Here is a 20,038-nt window from a genome sequence, read left to right on the forward strand (position 1 = left end):
TTCAATTTTATTTATATAGCGCCAAATCACAACATAAGTCGCCTCAAGGCGCTTCATAGATACAGAGAAAAACCCAACAATCAAATGACCCCCTATGAGCAAGCACTTTGGCAACAGTGGGAAGGAAAAACTCCCTTTTAACAGGAAGAAACCTCCGGCAGAACCAGGCTCAGGGAGGGGCGGGGCCATCTGCTGCGACCGGTTGGGGTGAGAGAAGGAAGACAGGATAAAAGACATGCTGTGGAAGAGAGACAGAGGTTAATAACAGATATGATTCAATGCAGAGAGGTCTGTTAATACATAGACTACAACTGTTTGGAGACAGATTGCCTCCCACCAGGTGACCTGTGCAGTTGCTTCAAAGTGGTCACCCATAGGTTGAGGGTGTTGCACGGTCAACCTCTGGTCAACCAGTCGGTTTCTGCAGGTACTCGCAATCGGTTTCCGACTGGAAAAGAATTCAGTGCAATCACTGGACAGCCACTGATTTTACATAGTTGTGAGGAGGTTGCAGTCCTATTCTTACTCTAATGTGATTGAGCCATCACCTGACATCTACGTCTTTAGCTTGTGGGAGGAAACCAGAGCGAAAAAAAAGTAGAACATGCAAACTCAGGCCCAAGACTTGCAAATAAGCTAAAATAAATAAATAAATTAAGAATAATAGATTAATAAAGAGAATAAAAGAAAGACGTCCTGGAGGAGAAATTGCAACTTGGGTAGGCAAGGCTGTGGATCATTAAGAGAAGGGGGGGGGGGGGTGAAGTTACCCTGTTCACATTAATGGAAAGACAAAGTCAATCGTTAATATTTCTGTTACAGTCCAGAGTTTTAGAAATTAGTCTCGGCAGGGATGAAGAGGCAGATAGAGATCCGAGAATATTCAGGCAAACAAAAACAAAAAAACCAATAAAAAAAAAAAAAAAAATGCAGCTATTTGCATGGAAGAAGCCACTTCTCAAGAGAAAATCGACAGAGATAAAAACACATTCTGAGCTAAGGAATATCTGGAAAGAGAGACTGATTGCTAAATATGGAGATCTAAAATTCCTGTGCTTCTCCAGATTATTAGTATTAATGATGAGTGCTATTGGCACATTCTGTCATAGTTGTAGTGTGAAGATTTCCCAAGTCTGACTGCACTACACTGAATGAAGTCCTCCTAGTATTTTACCTGCCTTCAGGGCACGTTGTAATAAAACCTATGAAATGGTGCAGGTGTATAACAGAAAAGAGTTCAAGGGGGGCACTTTCTTGCAATATGTCATGCAGGCCGATATCATATTGATGCACCAGAAGCACTCAGCATTGTTCTATAAATCGGTAATCTTTATTAACACAGTATAAACAACAAACAGCAACAGAAGAAACTCTCCTGTGGCGCGTATATGAGCAGAAGACCCAGCACATCTCAGAGGGGCTGACTGAGACAGAAGCATAGACATTAGGCTGATCGTGGTTCAGTTTTCATGGTACACGCACAGTATACACAAACTTATCAGATGCACGAACCTTGTACGGTCCTTAAGCCATTCAGTCGGTTTTGCAAATGGACGTAAGAGAGGACAAATTACAGTCATGCTGAGCAACAGTTAGCTACAGTATGAAACAGAGTTGATACATAAAAACCAAGTAAATCATCTCTTTAGAAAGGTTCTTTTATATAAATGATCTGAAGTGTACAAAACAGTATATTACACATTTCTCAATGCATGATTCTGAGCAAGACCCAGTAGCCTACAGTACACTTCCCTTCAACGTACTACAAACTACTTAACTGGATTACAAGCTACATACAGACTGCACTGTACTCTGCGTAGCACAGCAGCCCCACATGGCATCAGGAGACGATGGGAAAAAGGAAAAGATCAGCAGCATTGTCTTTTTTATTAAGAATACACACCTATAAAAATGCACCAGGCCTCATATATTGCCAATATCCCATGCGAAACAGCAGAATGCCATTCAATTCACCTCTGTAACATCAGGAAAAGGATGCTGGCCCCCCTCACTACATACAGTTTTCTATCCACAAAGCTGCATGTAAACATCACCACGGCTGCTTCATAGTCCTATGTTTCTAATGTTTTTGATATACATATGATAAGTTAAGGCTCTTTAAGGACCTGAGGATTTTGAACATATGATGAGGCACACAGAAGGCAAAGAATAGCTCTAGACACAGGACTAACTTAAAGAATGAGGAGCATGAGACAGCCACAAGGGCCCGGTTCCCATTGCTGTTAAACGGCCATGATAGAGGAACCCAGGGGAGAAGCTCTCAACGACAGCTCGATGTTACATCTGGTTACAAAGTCGGTAATTATCACGTGGATGGCTTTAAGTACTTCATCGACATTTTGGGAGCTGTTGGGTAACCCGACCCCTCAAGGGACTGGCACCAAAAACGTGGCATGCTAATATGCTAATGCTTTAGCATCGAGGATGATGGGATTTAGACTCACGCTATACAAATAAACCAGTTATTGCTCCCTGTGATCATTCCTTCTGTCCGTACCGGCTGTTTAAAATCTCTTCCAAGTGCAATTGCAGTATGATCTGTGGTCCGAGACTGAATTCTAGAGTTCAGCAGAAACATTTTAGCATTCTACAGTTAGCAAAGTCCAGCTATTAGCGTGGAGGTTTGTTCTGTCTTCATAGCAGTAAAACTGCTGGAGCACAGCAAGGCGACACAAACAGGGGAACTGGCACATCAAAAAAACATTTAGTCAGTGCTAGGTTAAGACTATAGGATATTAGCGTGAAAGTACCATGGCCAGAAAGATGTAGCAAGGTTATGAGGCATGTTTTAGCCAGTTGAGTGAATGAGAGCTGACAAAAAACTATTGCTGCATATTGGATAGCTTACAACCAACATGCAAATCCTTCAATGGTCATTTGAGGCTGATTCCAAAAGACAGTACGTTCTAATAGACTTTTGTGTTAAAATGCTCAACTAGAGTGATTCAATTAACTTCTTTACAGCTGCTATTTAAAAAGCTTGGTATATACAGTTTATAAAAATTGTATTTGGGGCAAACTATTTTCATAGCTTACATGTCTGGAGTTTGTTTCTGGATTAAAGTTAGGGATGTGGCCTGGCCAAGCAGCCAGTTAGCCTTCACCTTCGCTAATTCAGTCACTGAACTGGATTCCTCAACCATGTTTGAGGTGTTGGTGGGTTTTGAGAGAATTCTGAGTAGGATTATCATAAAAAAAAAAAGGATACAGTTGGGATACAAGCTATAACTTACTTGCTGTGAGGTACAGCTTGTCCAAGAAGTTATAGTTTAATTTTGGTCAGTTTTAGGGGCGTTATACTTGTACACTTTAGGTTTGCTTGCTAATCAAGCTAGCTTTTGCTGATAATTTAGCCCTCCAAATATCAGAAAAAAAAATCAGAAAAAAACAACATATATGAACATCTGACGTTGGAATCTTTTAACGTGACACACTGAGCATGTTTATTAAAATAATTGTGTGGTCTGAGCACGGCACAACCAAGACCAGAACCTCATGTTGGACTTTAGCACAAGTGTAGATTAAGCTAACATGAGGCTGCAGTGGAGCTATGCCATCTTTGGACAGGAGGAATGATTGCAACTCATAACGCTTTCAGTGTTCACATTTCATGTGACTGCTTTGACAAAACTTTCCAAGCTTAGTGCCTATTAGGATTATCTGATATATCAAGATGACCCACAGCCACTTTCCTAGAATGATAAAGCATTAACATGTAAAGTCTAATGCTAGTTGTCTCTTTACAAACTGGGATTAATAGCAGCATATGCCAAAGCTGTCGATGCAGTCCTTTGAGACAAGCTTTTTTTTTTTTTTTTTTAAATAGTTCAGAAACAGAAATGAAGAAAAAAACCTCACTTTGGTCTGCTGGAACCAAAGTCACAAGTAGTATCTTATTTTAGAAGACAAAGGGTGATCTGTCAAATCACATTCTTCACCTCCAGACTGGAAAATTTGATGATGTTGCTTGTCATGCAGATGTTCTGACCCAATACGCCCAGACAGACTTTAAATTTATTTAAGAAAAGAAAATCTATAAAAGCTCAACGTGTCATACAAAAAAATGCATATAAGACATTTTTTTCTGATTATTTTTTTCTTATGAAAGCTGCTTTGGTAACAACATAGTCACGACATCGGTCAATCTCCCTTACTTAGCCTGGGCACTGAAGGGGACCCCTTCCCTGTTATCTCAATGGCGGTTTTTTTTGTCTTTTTTTGTTGTTTTTTCCTTCGGCGTCTTCCTTTTGCTTCTAAAATCTAAATGAATGGATCTAGTTACACCGGAGTGGGCTTTGTTTGCGTTCTGCCGGAGCGCCGTCTTCACATCAGATGCAACGCCTGCTGCGAGACGTTTGTCATAAAGATGTCCGCGCTGTGAAAGACAGTGCTATTGTGCTGAGTGCTGATAGAGTGGAGACCTTGGATGCTGAGCCGACTGCGTTGGGGCCTGAAAAAGGTGTTGAAAAGAAAAAGGCTGTTAGTCTATGAGAGAAATAAGTTTTTTTTCCCACCTTTTTCTTATTAAAGAGACATCTCTTCAACCTGCTTTAGCAATTAAGAGCTGATAAAAATATCAAAAACATGTTCTCATCTTACTCCTTGAGCAGCAGAGTGAGGCACAGAAAGGACTCTAAATAGAGTACTTTACTTTACATACTTTTTGGTGTCACGTAGAAGCTGTAATTACACAAATGTCAAATGCAGAACATTATTTCCCCAGTCTCTGTTGCTTTGGAGCAGCTAATCTGTTCTGCCAAGACAGCAGCAGGGGAGGGGATTATTCAGCTCAGCCACGAGGGAGACACTAACTAGCTCTCCACTGACCTGGTATCCTTGGGATGGTGATCTGCCTGCTACTGCTGCCTTCCCCTCCCTCACCAAATGGCTTTATCTGGATAATATAATCCTCGTCAGTAGGAAGCGCCAGCTCTACAGAGGTGGTGTTTGTTTCCATGATGCTGGGGCGACTGTGTCGATTCTTCTTGTACAGCACCTGAAGAAGACGAGATCGAATTATGGCAGCGTGGCACGGGACAGAATTTTCTAACAAAACAAGGCGTCTGGGTGCTTACTTTGTAACCAGTGACCTCTGACTCGTTCTCCAGGGCTTTGACCTGCTCCCAGTTCAGTATAATCTTGGAGTTCGACGTGTTCCACACCACTTTACCCGGTGGCTGACTGGGTGCTGGGAGAGCAAAAACACATCATTTACCTTAAAATGATAGCTGAGCAGTGGCACACTGATCAGATGGGTGTACTGTGAAGCAACTGTAACATAGCCAGCCTTTGTTTGTGCTAGCTGGTTCTATAAAACCTAAAATCCCAGTAAAGAGTTAATGGGATTCGCACTCTGCACAGGAATGTACTGCGAGGTTGGAGATTGAGAAAAACTCTTCTGCAACTTCAAACCAGACAGACAGAATGGGATTAGAACCCACGCTGTCTGCATCACGCTCTGTGCTTATACAAAAGGTGACCCAGCAAATAGTCTTTAAAAAGGTGTTGAAGATGACTTCAAAACAAAATGAAGATTTGGTTAACTCACTGAGGTAACCATTGTTGATGACCCCAATCAACTAAGTCTATGTCTAATCCTAGGCAGTAAGAAAAGTCATATTGGTTTTTTTTTTGTTTTGTTTTAATAAAATTGTCCTCTCAAGCTTTGGAAATAAGAGAACAAAGAAAATAACCATTCTATTTCACACTCATCGGAAACTGTTCACATTCAAAAAAAGTCAATTTGGCATGTCGGAGCCACAGGTTCTTTAGAAAGGATAAACTATTTCCATATTGTTTCTATCCATAGCACAAACCACTGCTGTGCAATGTGTACAAAGATGTGCTTTAACTTTGTAATTCTCAAAGCTTGTAAAATTAAGTTCAAACTGAGGGTTATCTTCCAATTTACACAGAGTATAAAACTTCTTCAAGAGTCTGAGCTGTCTACTTGAGAAAGCATCATGGCAAAAACAAAAGAAATCCATTTAGACTTGTTGACGCTCGTAAAGCCAGAGGGAGAAGTATCATCAAGAAATTCTAAAAGATTTAAAAGATTCTAGAAAGGAAATTAGTGAGCGATGTGTCTAAAGACCATAGAATAACTGCCAAAACAGCAGTGAATGACTTTGCCAAGTAAGAAGATGACAATCACTAGAGCTCTGCACAGGAATGCACTCGAGGTTGGAGATCGAGAAAAACTCTTCTGCAACTTTAAACCAGACAATATAATGAGGAAAACATGAAAAACGATGATGCATACTGGAAGCACATCTTTTTCTCAGATGAGATGAAACTAACTAATAACTCTGCCGTCTTTTGTACATATGCATACACTCTATGACAGCTGGAACAAGCTCAAACCCCCTGGCAACCATGAACTGCAGTAAGCAGTTGCATAACTGATGCATGCATGGAATGAACAATTTTTTCAATAAAGAAGAAAATACTGATTTCATATTGGCAATACTAAATCAGTGTCCTTTGTGTACCTGGGGTCTCTTCACGATCATTTTGCAAAACAATCAAATGTGACATGGAAAAAAAAAACACAAACAAATGTGTTTGTTTGTTGAAATAATGTCGAGGGTGATATAGACATCTACCAGACTTTCACGTCTGAGCTAACATGATCCCAATTTTATGGCTGTGTATCATTTTGATGCATATTTAGACCTCTAATCAGCAGAAAATTGCTCAGTGGTAACCAGTTGAAATAATCTGTATATCCCTAAAAGAGCCTAATGTGCTGATTCTAGCTGATATTTAACTGAAACTCTGAAGATAATCTACTCTGGACTGGCCTATATGATCAGTGAAAGTTACTATAGAGATCTATTCAGGTTAAAATAGGCCACCTTTTATCTGAGTTTAGTCCCAATATAACTCAGCCAGCCATTAATCTCTTGCAGGCTCTAATTTGATCCCATACTTACGTGGCTTTTTGGTGGTAACGTTGACGGTGGTGCTGGGAGGACCTGTTCCTGCAGTGTTATACGCCCTCACTGAGACGTAATATGCGGTGCTGCCTTTCACCCCGCGGATAATAGTAGATGTTTGATTTCCTACAGTCCTTTGCACGCTGGCCGTGTCTTCCCTTTCACTTCTACTCCAGTACCTCAGCTGAAAAGCAACAAGGTAGAACCGCAGACGTGAATGCAGAAAACACGATGGACACCTTAAAAGCTTTCTGTTACACCCTGTCAGTGAGGTGCAAACTGGAAACAGGGAGATGTGAACTCAACTGGATGGAAGCTGTGAGCGGTCTGAAAACAAGCTTTAGCAGCATGCCACCTTGTGCGCCTTGTGAACTGTGTTCCTCCGTTGTGCCGGGCAGATGTGTGTTCTGTTTAAGTTTTGTTTGTACAGATTGAGGTCAAATGTGCAAAAGTGGGGAAACAAAAAAATAAATAAATAAAAAAAAGTGAAAGAATCCATAAAAATCCCCTGCCATCAATGTCCACTGATAACAGATTTTCTTTGTCACCCTGCTTGTCAGGGCTGAAACAGCGGGCATGCTTGACAGCACAAATATAATTTGCCTTTCCTCAAAGGAATAGTTTGCTGAGGGCCTGCTCCTCTGTTGCTTTTGAGTGGTCAACAATTTATAATTCTGGCATTTTACGCAGTCCGACGACGAAAACGTCTTCGTCCACATCTTGGATTTCAACAGTGAGCAGAATTAAAATGACAACAACTGACGGAGAAAGTCTGCAGAGCCACTGCTTGCTATGTTGTGTGGATTAGAAGCTAAGCATTCTATCCCTTGGAGTATTGCATCAGCACGCTAATCAGGGTGGTTACAGTACTTAGGTAAGCAACAAGAGAAACACAACCAAACCCACAGGCCTGGGACTCGGCTGGACCATTATGCAGGCAGCGAGCTATTATCTCGTACGCCCAAGGTGCATAAGTCTCGAACACTCATCAATAATAGAAGACAACAAGATTGTACAGCATTAGCTGGCATGTGTGCGCACACACGCATACAAACAGGAAATACATCCAGGGGAAAACTCACACAAACAAGGTATTTCATCAGAGCTCACCTCGTAGCCCAGCACTCTCTTCTTGTTGGCGTTCCAGGGCAGAGCTTTCCACGAAACTTCAATCTCAGATGCAGAGAGGCTCTTGGCGCGGACCCTGGTGGGCGCTCGGCCAGGCTCTGGAGTTAATGTGTAAAGACTGGTTTTAGAAGTTGCACTGCGCTTTGATGACCCCTCAAAGAGAGAACATCAAAAAAGTTTCAAAGCGGCTTCTTTTTATTAGAACAACAGAGGGAGGAAAGTATGCTGAAGACGCCTGCGAGTGCTGATAGAAGAAGGCTGCCTGCGAGATTGCTGCTGCCATTTAAAGAAAGGAGGACTGACTCAGTCTTTTAGTGATGAATCACTGCTAGCTAGACATGCAGATCTACTCCAAATCATACACACCTTCCTCAGCAGAGTAGATAGTGGTAACAGGTCCAAATGGCCCTTCTCCCAGGTTGTTGTAAACCCCAACCTTGACTTGGAAAGGGGAGAAGGGCTGAATGCTCTCATTTTTAAAGACGTATCTGGATGCTTCAGCGGAGGGTACGGCTGCCTGCATCCAGCCTGTGGCGCCGTGGGGTCGAAAAGCCACCACATAGCCAAAGCCCGGTCCGTTCTGCAGCTCTTCCGGAACAGGCTGCAGGAAAACAACACTGTGTGAGCACTTGCAAAAGAAAGGGAAATAAACACACTGCAACTCTGTCTTTATATTTTATTTTTTAACTACAGTTGCCATGTGAGGATGCGACGAAATATGGTCAGACACGAGGCTTTCAGTTTTTTAGGCAATGCTTGTCTTCAAATAAAACATGCTGAACACACAAAAACTATAAGTAGACACATCCATTACACAGTACAAAGCACTCAGCATGATAACATAGCCGTAGCCGTGGTCATGCTTCAGATATTTATAGCTCCATTATTCTAGTGAATAAACCAAACCTCTTCACTCTGGTCTACTAAAAGATACATAGAGCACATCTTTTTTTTTTGTCTGGAGAGAAGTGGGGTCTACTGTTTTGATAAAACTTGTTAAAACTGCTAGAATAAGTGTTTATGGTCTCCAGACATTCAGAATGACCACCCAAAGCTTTTAAAGGTTCTTGAAAAAACAAAAAAACAGTACTAATCGGACAGAAACAAACACACTTGAATACGCTGTGGTGTCCCTCAGGGATTTATTCTTGAGCACTCTTTGTTTTCAACTTTTTGTTATTATTTTACTATTATCATAGCAAAACTGCATCTTCTCTCATGTTTGCTGATTTTTCTCTGCAGTTATTAGAGGTAACCTCTAAATACAACAAATGGTTTTTATATTATGCAGTTTTTCTTACTTCTAAAAAAGTGTGAAAAACCTTTTAGAATTTAATTCGGGTTTAGTGAGTTTGGCATTGTAACTAATGGTGGGTTCGGGGTCAGCTGTAGCAGATATGAAAAAAATGAAACTTTAAAGCCTATTCTGTACACAGCGTTTGCTACTGATATTGCCTAAGCATTTGTACATTTATGAGGTGAAAAGTATCAGTCCTAGGGTAATATTTTGTCTTTTCATTCAAAATAAATAGATGAGAGTTGAAAAAAAAAACTATTTATTTATATAATTATTTCACCAGTTTGCCAAGGTTTGGATGAAGACCCAACTGTGACCCTGAGATGAGAGGAAGTTAGTTAAGATGTTCAGAAACAAGCCAGAAACAACCAAAGCTCAAGCTGCCATGAGCTAGAACCTGCTGAAAGTGTCACTGTCCATTGTGAACTAAGTTTTACATCGCTATGGACTGAGAGGTTGCTCACTAAGAAATAAGTCGAGCTCTATCTGAAATGAACTAAATTGGCTACCAAAAACATCTGGTCAAGGTCCAACTGAAACATTTAAGCAAATATATGTGGGGTCTATGTATATATCTGAAGCCGTATGTATACTTTTGACTCTGCATAGTTTAGAGAAAATCCAAGAGAAATTCAAACGTGAGCATCCAATTCTTATTTTGTAAAAATCATTAGTAATACATGCTGCGTTCCACCCTGGAAAAAACAACAGTCCAAAGAAATCATTCAAAGTCTTCTGTTTCATACTAAAGTAAACTAAACTCTTGGCTGGCTATGTTTGCTGACCAATATAGAGTTGTGTGTGTCATTGACGCAGACCTTCATTCATATCTTGAGCTGTATTCTAGGCCCCGGGTTGCAGCCATGCGAATAGAAATGTCTGCTGTTACCCTGGGGGAGAGACGCCTTTTCTTAATTTCTTAAAGGAATAGTTATGAACAACCTGCTGCCCCTGCTTTTGTGTGAAAACACAACGGCATAAAGAACTTCAGGGGCTGAGGCAAAACAGGGGCTTCGCTTAGCAGAAGTTACCTTTTAACCACACTTGTGCATACTGAAACATCAACAGTGAAATGGTTCACAGCAGGAGCTGATGATTCTGAGCAGCAGCTTGAACAAATATGCGTTTTTGGAGTCGGGCTGATATGCGGGGGGCCTTGTAGAAATAAGAAAAGAAAGAGAACGAAAAAGGAAAAATAAAGAAAAGAGGAGAAAAGTGAGAAAATAATCACAGAAAAAAGCCGGAACTTCGAAGGAACAACTGAGTTTAATTATCTTATTGAAACCTCAAAAGCATTTTTCTCTCCCCCAGGGTGACAGCAGCAGTTATTGCCTTTCTGTTCTTAAAAATGAAATGCCATACATTAAGCAGTTCAGCTGTTATTAATGAAACAGAGGCCTACATCCACAGAGAATAATGACGTCTGGCTGCCTCCTCCAAGGGTGAGGGGGTCTTGAGCAAGCTTGCTTACCTCCCATGTGATGACTAATTCGGAGCGACTGCCACCGCCTCCGCTCACATTAGCTGGTGTGACCTTCGGAGCTAAAGGAAGAAGACAGATCAGCTTAGCTGGGTTGACTTCACATGACACTGCAAAGGCACATGTAATAATGCTCCTTCCAGCAAATCCTAAATTGCTAAGAGAGGTAAGTGTGTGACAAGCCTGAACTTCAGCATTCAGATACATCAGCAAACTTCCCATCTCTGAGACGAAAAGGGAACACGTAAAGAATCTAAACTTGTTAAACTGCTAAAAGAAGCTTTTAGAGATGTTTTGCAATTTGAATGAGACTTTCATTTTCTTTTGAGGCAGTAATGATATCCAGCACACTGACTGTATATTCAAGGTTTTTGTATTTTATTTTCCTAAGATATTTATCAGCATTTCTAAATTTATTGGACACGTGTGTAGAGAGAAGTGTGTAGAGGGAACGACACGGAGCAAATGTCTTGCCTATTGGGACTCAAACCGGGAGCTCCTGGGAGCATTTTTTGGTATGCGCTCCACCTATCAGGACAGCCTATTGGTTGACATTTTACAAAATATGCTTATACCCTTTACTTGTCAAAGGTTACTTGAAAAAATTAATCCCAAAAACGGAAAAAAAACTGAACTAAAGACAGAAGTTGTGAAAAAACTCTGTGCAGATGTAAGAAGATCTAACAGAACCAGTCAAGTTGACTAATGAACATATGCTTGACTGAAAACAAAAAGTCCATCTCGGGTGGGAATTACGTGGTGGAAATAAGCAGGAACCAAGGCTGAACATTGAAGCCAACATACTACAAGTAGCAAGAACTGCAGTTCCTCTCATGGCCACTTGAGCCTGGCTCCAAAAGCGTGCTCATCCCCATTGACTCCCATGTTGAAATGCCCAACTTAACAGTGTTAAAAAGCATCTTTACAGCCAACCACAAAAAAGATTCTGGCATCTATGGATAGTTTCATAACAAATTTATGGCGGCTGATCACCCATCTGGAAACTGGAGTTGGGGTGTGGCCACTTTGACAGATGCTGTGACACCAACACATTCTCACTCTCGAGGCGTAATATTTTACGCTAGGTGACAAATCATCAACATATTACGCTTCCGGGCACCCAACACATCCCTAAATGACGAGATCGGAAAAATGAGGAAATATGAGAACGGTTTGGAATCAATCTACACATGTTCGTTCATTTTATTAAAATCGCTTTGGAAAACACTATTTAATGTCATTAAAGTGGGGTGGCTGTAGCTCAGGTGGCAGAGCAGGTCAGCCACTAATCAGAAGATCAGTGGTTCGATCCCAGGCTGCATCCTGGCTGCATGCCAAATATCCTTGGGCAAGATACTAACCCCATGTTTGCCTGCTGGTGGTGGTCAGAGGGCCCGGTGGCGCCAGTGTCTGGCAGCCTCGCCTCTGTCAGTGCGCCCCAGGGCAGCTGTGGCTACAATGTAGCTTGCCATTGCCAGTGTGTGAATGTGTGTGTGTATGGGTGAATGACTGAATGTAGTGTAAAGCGCTTTGGGGTCCTTAGGGACTGAGTAAAGCGCTATACAAATGCAGGCCATTTACCATTAAAGTGCTGGTTCAGGTTAGGGCTGGAATACATGGCTGGAACGTGTATTACCACGGGAGCATCATTCTACTAGATTTTATCCATAACCCGGCGCTACCATAAGAACACGGAAGGTCACCTTTTGCGTTCCTCAGGAATGCCGCGTGACGTGGAGTGATTCTCCCCTTGAGTTTCTCATGCAACCAAGCTTGCTAGTGTTAGCTGATAACTTCACTTATGTATTGACAGAGCAAGGCTAACGGTTTCCCTTCCTCCAGCATTAATAAACATTTTGGGAACAGTATTTCCAAAAAAAGTATTCAGAAAGTTGGGTAAATGATATGTATACTGGTCAGTTTTGAAAACAGATTCAGTACGTACATGTTCCTTTTGTCCTTGCTTGTTTGGATGGCTTGCTGGGCTCGCCAGTCCCGATGGAGTTGCTCGCAAGGACTCGAAACTCATACTCTACCCAAGGGCTCAGGTCTATTACTGTAGCTGTCAGCCGGGTGCCCCGTACCACCTCAGGAACTGGCAGAAAACACACAGTGCCCTCTTCAGTTTCAACACATGAATGTGTGTGGCTGTGTGTTCTTGGAGTGTCTCAGCTAAGCATCAGTAGCATGCTATCCTCCAGGCTAACAGACATGGTAGTTACACAGCACATTTCCAATACCACACAAGGACGCATAAGGATTTTTAAAAAATGCACATAAACACATACATTAACCATTACATTGCCAATTTGGTGATCTTTGTTGAAATCTTTAATAATGCATGCATGGCACTGTGTAGTTGTTAAGTCAGCTGAAACAAGCAAAACACCAGAATCACTGTAAGGGACTGAATATTGAAAACAAAAATAATAAAAATGATTCCAGTTAAAAAGGCAAAAACTAATTTTCTTCCTCTGGGTTCTGAGCCCCTATAAGGTCACATTGTATTTCTGTTACAAATCTATGACCCTTGCTTGGCAAATCAATGCAGCCAGTAAAACCATCTTTGATAAAAGTGTCCTAATTCACAAAAATATCAATAGAACGAGATAAAAGCATATTACGCCAATCATGTGTAAATGTTAAGGGTGCCATAAAGGATGTGGGCAAAGATTACACCGATCCCATTACTTAACTGCACTATCAAATTACGGCTGTGGCAAACAAGCTTCATCATCGGGACGAGATCCATGTTTCAGGATTCCGAAGAGAGCGATAAAATGGGAGTCAATGGTCCCACTACAATTGATGCTGGGGTAAAAATTACATCTTCAATATTTTCACAGCCGAGGCATGATGAAGAGTGGCCCCCTCCAGGTGACTGGAGGAGGCCACAGCTGGTTGGAGAGAGCTTACCTGTGGTGACAGCTTGCCACCCGAGGGAAAATGGTGTCCTGGCTTGGATGGTGTATGCCGTAATTGGACTGTGATTATCAGGACCGGGCCTCCAGGACAGAGAGGCTGTGGTATCAGTGATTCCTTCTACATGGATGCTGGTGGGGGGCCCTGGGGGACCTGATAGATGGCATAGCCAAGGCAGGAAAGAGAACAGAAAGATAGAGAGACAGATGGAGGAAGAAGGTAGGGGAGGGAGGGAATGTAAATCAGGAAAAGATGGAAAGATGGTAGAGAGTGTGGCGGTGGTTTTAGCACCTGAGGCTACTGCAGCGACGTCAGTTCAGTGTGAAACCTTTGGGAGCTATTGGGTCTAATTAGACAGTAAATTTCCTTTAAACCTTCCAGAGAGAAATTTCCACTCGCCTCAATTTTCTCTCCCTTTATTCCTTCGTCAGTGAAGTGCAACCAGCCACAGTAAACATGCATCACTGACAAAGCCAGTCTTCTTCAGGTAGATCGTGAATTATTTAAATCACAGTTATTATGGTGACTCACCTCTGATGACCAAGTCAACAGCCACGGAAATGCTGTCCACCTTGGTTTGCACGGCGCACGTGTACTTCCCGGCATGCCTCAGCTGGACATTCCGAATCATAATGTCTCCCGCCGAATGCTGCTGTCATTCAACGCATGCACAATCACCCGCAAACACACAAACAAGCAAAGGAGTTTCGTAAGCAACCTGCTATTGTGATTCCAATTCAACGCTCACTTTTTCTGTAGCCAAGCGGGAACAAACGAAACCAAACAGAAAGCTTATTCTCATATCTTCAAAAAGGAATTCATATTTCCACACTCCCACTTTCCATCTATATTCTAAAGAAGCACAAAGAAATGCCTCTCTATACCATGTACGCACCGTGCATTTGTTTTATCCCTGTGATTACAGAAATGAACTTGCTCTAATGGCTTGATTTGAATTGCGGTATGGAGCCGCTTCAGTTATACGGCGCAGCCTAATGGCTAGTCTAATAGTTAGTTCTTTAAGAGAGCCTTTCATTCCATCTCTAATTGCAATTCCCTCTCCTACATTATCATTTCACCCAGGCAGAGCTGAGCAGGTTCTGTGATAAATTGGACATGGCGGAAATATGTGGCACAGTGGCAGTAAGAATTCTATGGAGTGGCTGGTAGCTTAATCAATATAAGTGTAGACGAACAGCAATTTATTAAGGAGGGGAGACTGTAAATCACGATCCTAGAAACACCTAAATCATAAAGAAAACAGAAAGAAAAAAAAAACGCCTCTGCATTGGATTTTTTCCCCTCTGTATTGCCTGCAGTTTTTAAAGGAGCCTTGCATTTTTTAGCTAAAAGAGAAAAAACCCCTCCAACTCAAAACAGTGCATGGCATGCTGAGGTATAAGCTGCGGACTTTATAAAATATACAGGAGCTCACTGAGACTGGTTGCATGTATGTAAATTTCTTTTTAAAATAAACCACAGGCAGCAAATTTTTTCTGCCCATAAATTATACACTTGATACAAACATTCCCTCTGCACTGCGGCTGAATTTATTATGACCCCGCTAAGAGAAGAAGTATAATATTGATGTACCAATTAATCTTCAGAGTCACATCTGGACCTTTTATACAATGAAATCTCTGAAGGGGGTTGGGCAATAAATCAATGTCTTTTATGTAGCAGTGGTGCTAATAAAATGAGGATTCCTCCATGAAGCTCAACAAGGTTTGAGTTTTAATTATACATTATGCGCCTCAGCTTATGTGGAATATATGTTATCAAAGCTGGAGTGTGACAATAAACAGAATTTGAAATGATGCTCTCTCGTGGGAGAAACCCTACAGCTAAGCTATGCCATTGGCCGTTAGCATGCTAGCACATTAGCAAATATTAGCATTCCTGAAATTACACACAACAGTGTTTTGGCGAGGTGGGCACAAACACAGCTGAACACTCCAGTTTGGATGTCACTATTTGTGGACAAGTTCTATTTCTGTTCTCACTTGTTGTTAGGTTAGTTTGTTGTCTCACCAAAAGAGCAATTTTTTAGCAACTGTCCACACAGGAAGCTACTTGGTGACCAGATATAACAGAAAGTCGATGACATACAGAGTCTTAAAGCTACAGTGAGTGAAATAACTGCTGGGAACACAAAACTTTGTTCAACTCGACTACCAATGAAAGTGAAATGTGCTGTTTAATGACAATACATTCAACAGTTACAAAGATAAACCTGGGATGTCTGCTAGCAACTAACTATCAGCTAGAGGGTGCTGCATGAATCACTTCCTGTGTGGATGAACCTTTAGTCTTCTGTGTTTATATTGCTGATAGATGTAATTAACTGACATCTATCTGGTACTCTATTTTCATTCAATTTTTTGTTGCATTAATACAAATATAAAACTAAAATTAGGGGGTCTGACTGCATGTGGAAACATCAGTATCTGGCCATTTACGCTGCGGTTATTGCCATCATATCGTGATCGTTTTTTGGGGGGAAGACAATGGGGGATAACGTCAGCTTGTGCTCCAGGGATAAAGCCTACACCGTTGGTGTGTTTAGAGGCCGATATTAGCTATTTGCCAATTTATTGGTATTTAAACAATATAATAGCAGACTTGGGAGAAACACCCTTCAACCATTTTAGGAGCATTGATGCTGAATAGTTTGGCCAACACCAAGTTGAAATGCCACAAACATGTGACCACAAAACAAGATTATTTTTAAACTGCATTGTCGTATTATCTTGGCAAGGACTCATAAATAGTAACACATAAAAAAAAACAATCCGATGATATGTTGGATTTTTCAGTCATCAAATATTGATAATTAGTTAGGTATGAAAAAATCCACAGTCCGGCTCTAGCAGTGTTTACTTTAATATGAGTCTCAGATGTTAAAAATGTAATATGTTTTAAAAAAAAACCAAGAAAATAACATAAATCTAGACATATGATCACTAATTATCATCCCCGTGGTGGATAAGGAAATATTAAACTCTGTTTTGAAACAGGTGGTGAGTAAACTGCTGTTATGTAATAATGTATTTTATATCTAGAATGAAATCTTTTGATGGAAAAACAGCAGGAGACACAACAAATTGTAACAAACAGCAGAAATGAGTATATATATATATATATATATATATATATATATATATATATATATATATTGCTAGGTGATGCACTCTGAAAGCACCACGTTGCACCTTTTGAGTACGCTGATTTGCTACCGATAATTTGGTACCATAATGAGGGAATCTGATATAACGTTATTATTAAATCATACACTTGTCAGTGGCATAGAATAGCACTTTTCTAGCCTCACTGGCCACTCAAAGCTTTATCTGTCTCCCATCTGTAACAGATGAAGCAGAAAACCAAAGAAAGTCATCAGCACAGGGAGAACGAAACCAAGGGAAGGTTCAAACCACAGAGCCGGGAAGCCTTCTTTTCATGTTCTCTCTGTGTCTGTCCAAAGACATATATTTTAGGTTAATCTGTGAATCTAAATTGGGCGTAGGTATGGATGTGAGAATGTTTGATTGTCTGTCTTTATGTGTTAGCCTGGTGATTTGTCCTTACTGCTCAAGCAGATAAGAAATTAGATAGAATTAGAGAGTAAAACTAAGATTTTACCTGATTTCTCTTTTCATTTGGCTGAAAAATATACTTTAAAAAGAAAATAAAGTGTGGCTAAAATCCTCAAACACATACACATAGTTACTGCCTTATTTAATTCTAGGGGGTAAATGTTTTTCGATAATAGCTACTGGGATAGAAATGCACATTTAATGTACCCCCATTTCAAGTTTTGTTGTTTTTAGGCATATTTTGTTTTCTTGGGGATAAAATGTCCAAATACTATATAAGCGCTCATAGCAAAAAGGCTTCCCGGACTGATGCATGAAGGCATCCTGTCTGCACACCTCTCACAACATGACAGCTTGTTTTAAAACCAGAGGCCTGTTAGTCTCGCGGCCTGTCAGAAACCATGAATGATGAAATATTGACTTACGCCTCCCACTTTTTCAAAGAATCCACCGTGGCTCCCGAAGTGGATGAGCTGCTCGTTGAAGAACCAGGTGAACTTGAGTTCCAGAGACGGGTCGTGGCTCACTTGGCAGGGCAGGACCACGCTCTCCCCGACGGTGACGTCCAGCGTGGAGGCCAGCGTGGTGATGACGGTAGGCTCTGAAAAAACACACATTCATATTCACGCACGTCTGATCAAGCACGCTGCACGCCTCTACTCTTTCCAGGCATTATAATTCAGCACAGGAAATGGCTTTGCAAAAAGCAGAGCCCTTCCATCATCCTTATGGATATGTCAGACTGAGTTAATAAAGGATATACGGGACGGAGCACATAGCAAACTAGGGTGCACAGCTACAATAACTGGTATTAGTTTCGGCCTGAGCTTGTCTCTGTGGGGACTCGGAGGAGACGTGTCTCTCCTGCAGCCCGCGAAGCCTCCATGTGTCACTGTCATCTCAGCCTGCAGACTGGAACTCCCCTCGACCCGGCTGCAATTCCCAAATCGAACTGCTAGGAAAACAGCAAACAGGACTTCTTCCAGTCGTCAGTGCTCTCTTTTCTCTCCTGCAGTGCATTACAGTGGCTGCACATGGGAATAAGACGAGCGTCCCTTATCTGCACTCGTATGTTAGCGATGGAGGGGGAAGGTGGAAGGACGTGAGGGAGGGAGAGGCTTTATACTCAGAGTGTGCAGCACCTGTCTCCCTCTTGGGGGTGCTGTGATTACTTGGTTGAAATAGCCACTCTGAGCACATGGACTAAATTAACCATGGCAAATGATCCCTGGACAGGCATAGATTCATGTAGAAAGTGCCGGCAGTGCAGTCTTCATCCACAGTGAATTCGATACCTTCATTGTATTGGCTCCCCCTCTCTGTCTCACACACACACACACACACACACACACACACACACACACACACACGCTACCGCACGCTCCCAATGTGATTTATCTAGTCGTTTTCTGATTTCAGGCCAGAATGCTATCAGCTGCTGGGTCTTGTCATATACACAATGAAAGTGTGTCTGAGAAGCCCAGTCCTCTATTGCAGGGGCTAAATGGTGAACGATGGCGGTGCAGTAAAGAAAAAAACCCCCATAATAACACACAGGAGGTATTCAAGTCTCTGTGTGTGCTCGGTCTGCTTCTGCAGGCTGGCTACACCTTGTAGAACAAGTGCAGGAAGGAACAGAAAAGCTAAAAAATATAAAGCTTAAGAAACACATTTCTCTGAAAAAAAAAAGTGTCAGGTGTGCTCTGCAGTGGTGTTCTTGGAGAGATGGTTACTCCAAATCATGTGAGGAGAAAGAAGGAAATGTGTGGTGGGGGGAAAAAAGGCTTGGGAAGGATCTACAGAGGAAATACCCACAGAGATCCACAGTCAAGAGAACTCACTCTGTTCGTGTTACCTGTAACACGGAATAAACAATTTTTCTCTTCCTTATTTCTACAGCAGGACTGGTGTGTTCTGTCGTCATCTCCTCTCCTTGTGTCGTGTGGTTGTGTGCTGCCTGGTGTCTTACTGCCTCCGGGGGTTTCACAGTGACAATGATGGGGGGGTATGCTGCCTTATTACCCTCCTCTGTCATGATTTGTGACAGATTATATGGACAACCAAGGTTGGTTACACAACCACACACTGGACTCTTGAGCATAATTTGATTGATTTCTATCTTGTATAATGCCTTGTTACCTACTGCTACTGTAAACGGGGAGGACAGTAACGCTCACTTAGCAGGGTCAGTCCGAGACAAGACAGAGAGCGAGCCCATGTGCTGAGACAGGCTGGGAGGGACCTGGGAACTTTTTCAGGCCCCAGGCCATCATTTGAAATATCCACCTTAAGGAACAGTCAGCATCAGTAAGAAGAAAAACCTCGGGCTCTGTAGACAAGAGTCTAACTCTGTCGCCCATCCTCGGCTGAAGAAACCCACGGCCTCAGTTTAATCAAAAATGTAAATTAAAGTGAGCTTATGAAAGCAAGCCATTAAATACTGATGCTATGACGGTTTTCTAACAGTGATTGTGGGAGAAAAATCCGACAGGTGAAGGCCCCCCTTCACTTGTTTTGTATACTCTGTATAAATAATCAAGCAGAGTCTGATAGGACTTGCTTACAGCAATGCTACTGTAGATCCCAAGTCAAGTTATGATTAAAAAGAATCTGTTGTACAGGCAATGCAAACAGAACTCATACTTAACAACCAGTA

The 20,038-nt window shown here is 41.7% G+C and overlaps 1 protein-coding gene and 1 long non-coding RNA gene across 3 annotated transcripts in view; one reads left to right on the plus strand and one right to left on the minus strand.

Annotated features, from left to right (window-relative positions):
• LOC146669182 (uncharacterized) overlaps nucleotides 1–20,038 on the plus strand; it is a 448,771-nt gene that overhangs the window by 156,457 nt on the left and 272,276 nt on the right. The gene's annotated exons all lie outside the window — the stretch shown is intronic.
• LOC146669186 (contactin-4-like) overlaps nucleotides 3,208–20,038 on the minus strand; it is a 214,211-nt gene continuing 197,380 nt past the window's right edge. Inside the window, exons 13-23 of one of the 2 annotated variants that reach the window (XM_085405641.1) lie at nucleotides 17,808–17,983; nucleotides 14,318–14,435; nucleotides 13,781–13,939; nucleotides 12,810–12,959; nucleotides 10,856–10,926; nucleotides 8,454–8,688; nucleotides 8,070–8,185; nucleotides 6,957–7,143; nucleotides 5,097–5,209; nucleotides 4,849–5,017; nucleotides 3,208–4,471 (exon numbers count right to left, since the gene is read on the minus strand). In XM_085405641.1, coding sequence (XP_085261767.1) covers nucleotides 4,380–4,471; nucleotides 4,849–5,017; nucleotides 5,097–5,209; nucleotides 6,957–7,143; nucleotides 8,070–8,185; nucleotides 8,454–8,688; nucleotides 10,856–10,926; nucleotides 12,810–12,959; nucleotides 13,781–13,939; nucleotides 14,318–14,435; nucleotides 17,808–17,983 — 1,586 coding nt within the window. In that variant the 3' untranslated portion in view covers nucleotides 3,208–4,379. Of the gene's footprint in view, nucleotides 4,472–4,848; nucleotides 5,018–5,096; nucleotides 5,210–6,956; nucleotides 7,144–8,069; nucleotides 8,186–8,453; nucleotides 8,689–10,855; nucleotides 10,927–12,809; nucleotides 12,960–13,780; nucleotides 13,940–14,317; nucleotides 14,439–17,807; nucleotides 17,984–20,038 lie in introns of both variants that reach the window. The other variant, XM_085405639.1, reaches the window with a different exon arrangement.

This window comes from Rhamphochromis longiceps, linkage group LG5, assembly GCF_057381845.1.
Source record: "Rhamphochromis longiceps isolate RC_006_pf linkage group LG5, R_longiceps_female_GT1.1, whole genome shotgun sequence".
Lineage (NCBI taxonomy): Eukaryota > Metazoa > Chordata > Actinopteri > Cichliformes > Cichlidae > Rhamphochromis > Rhamphochromis longiceps.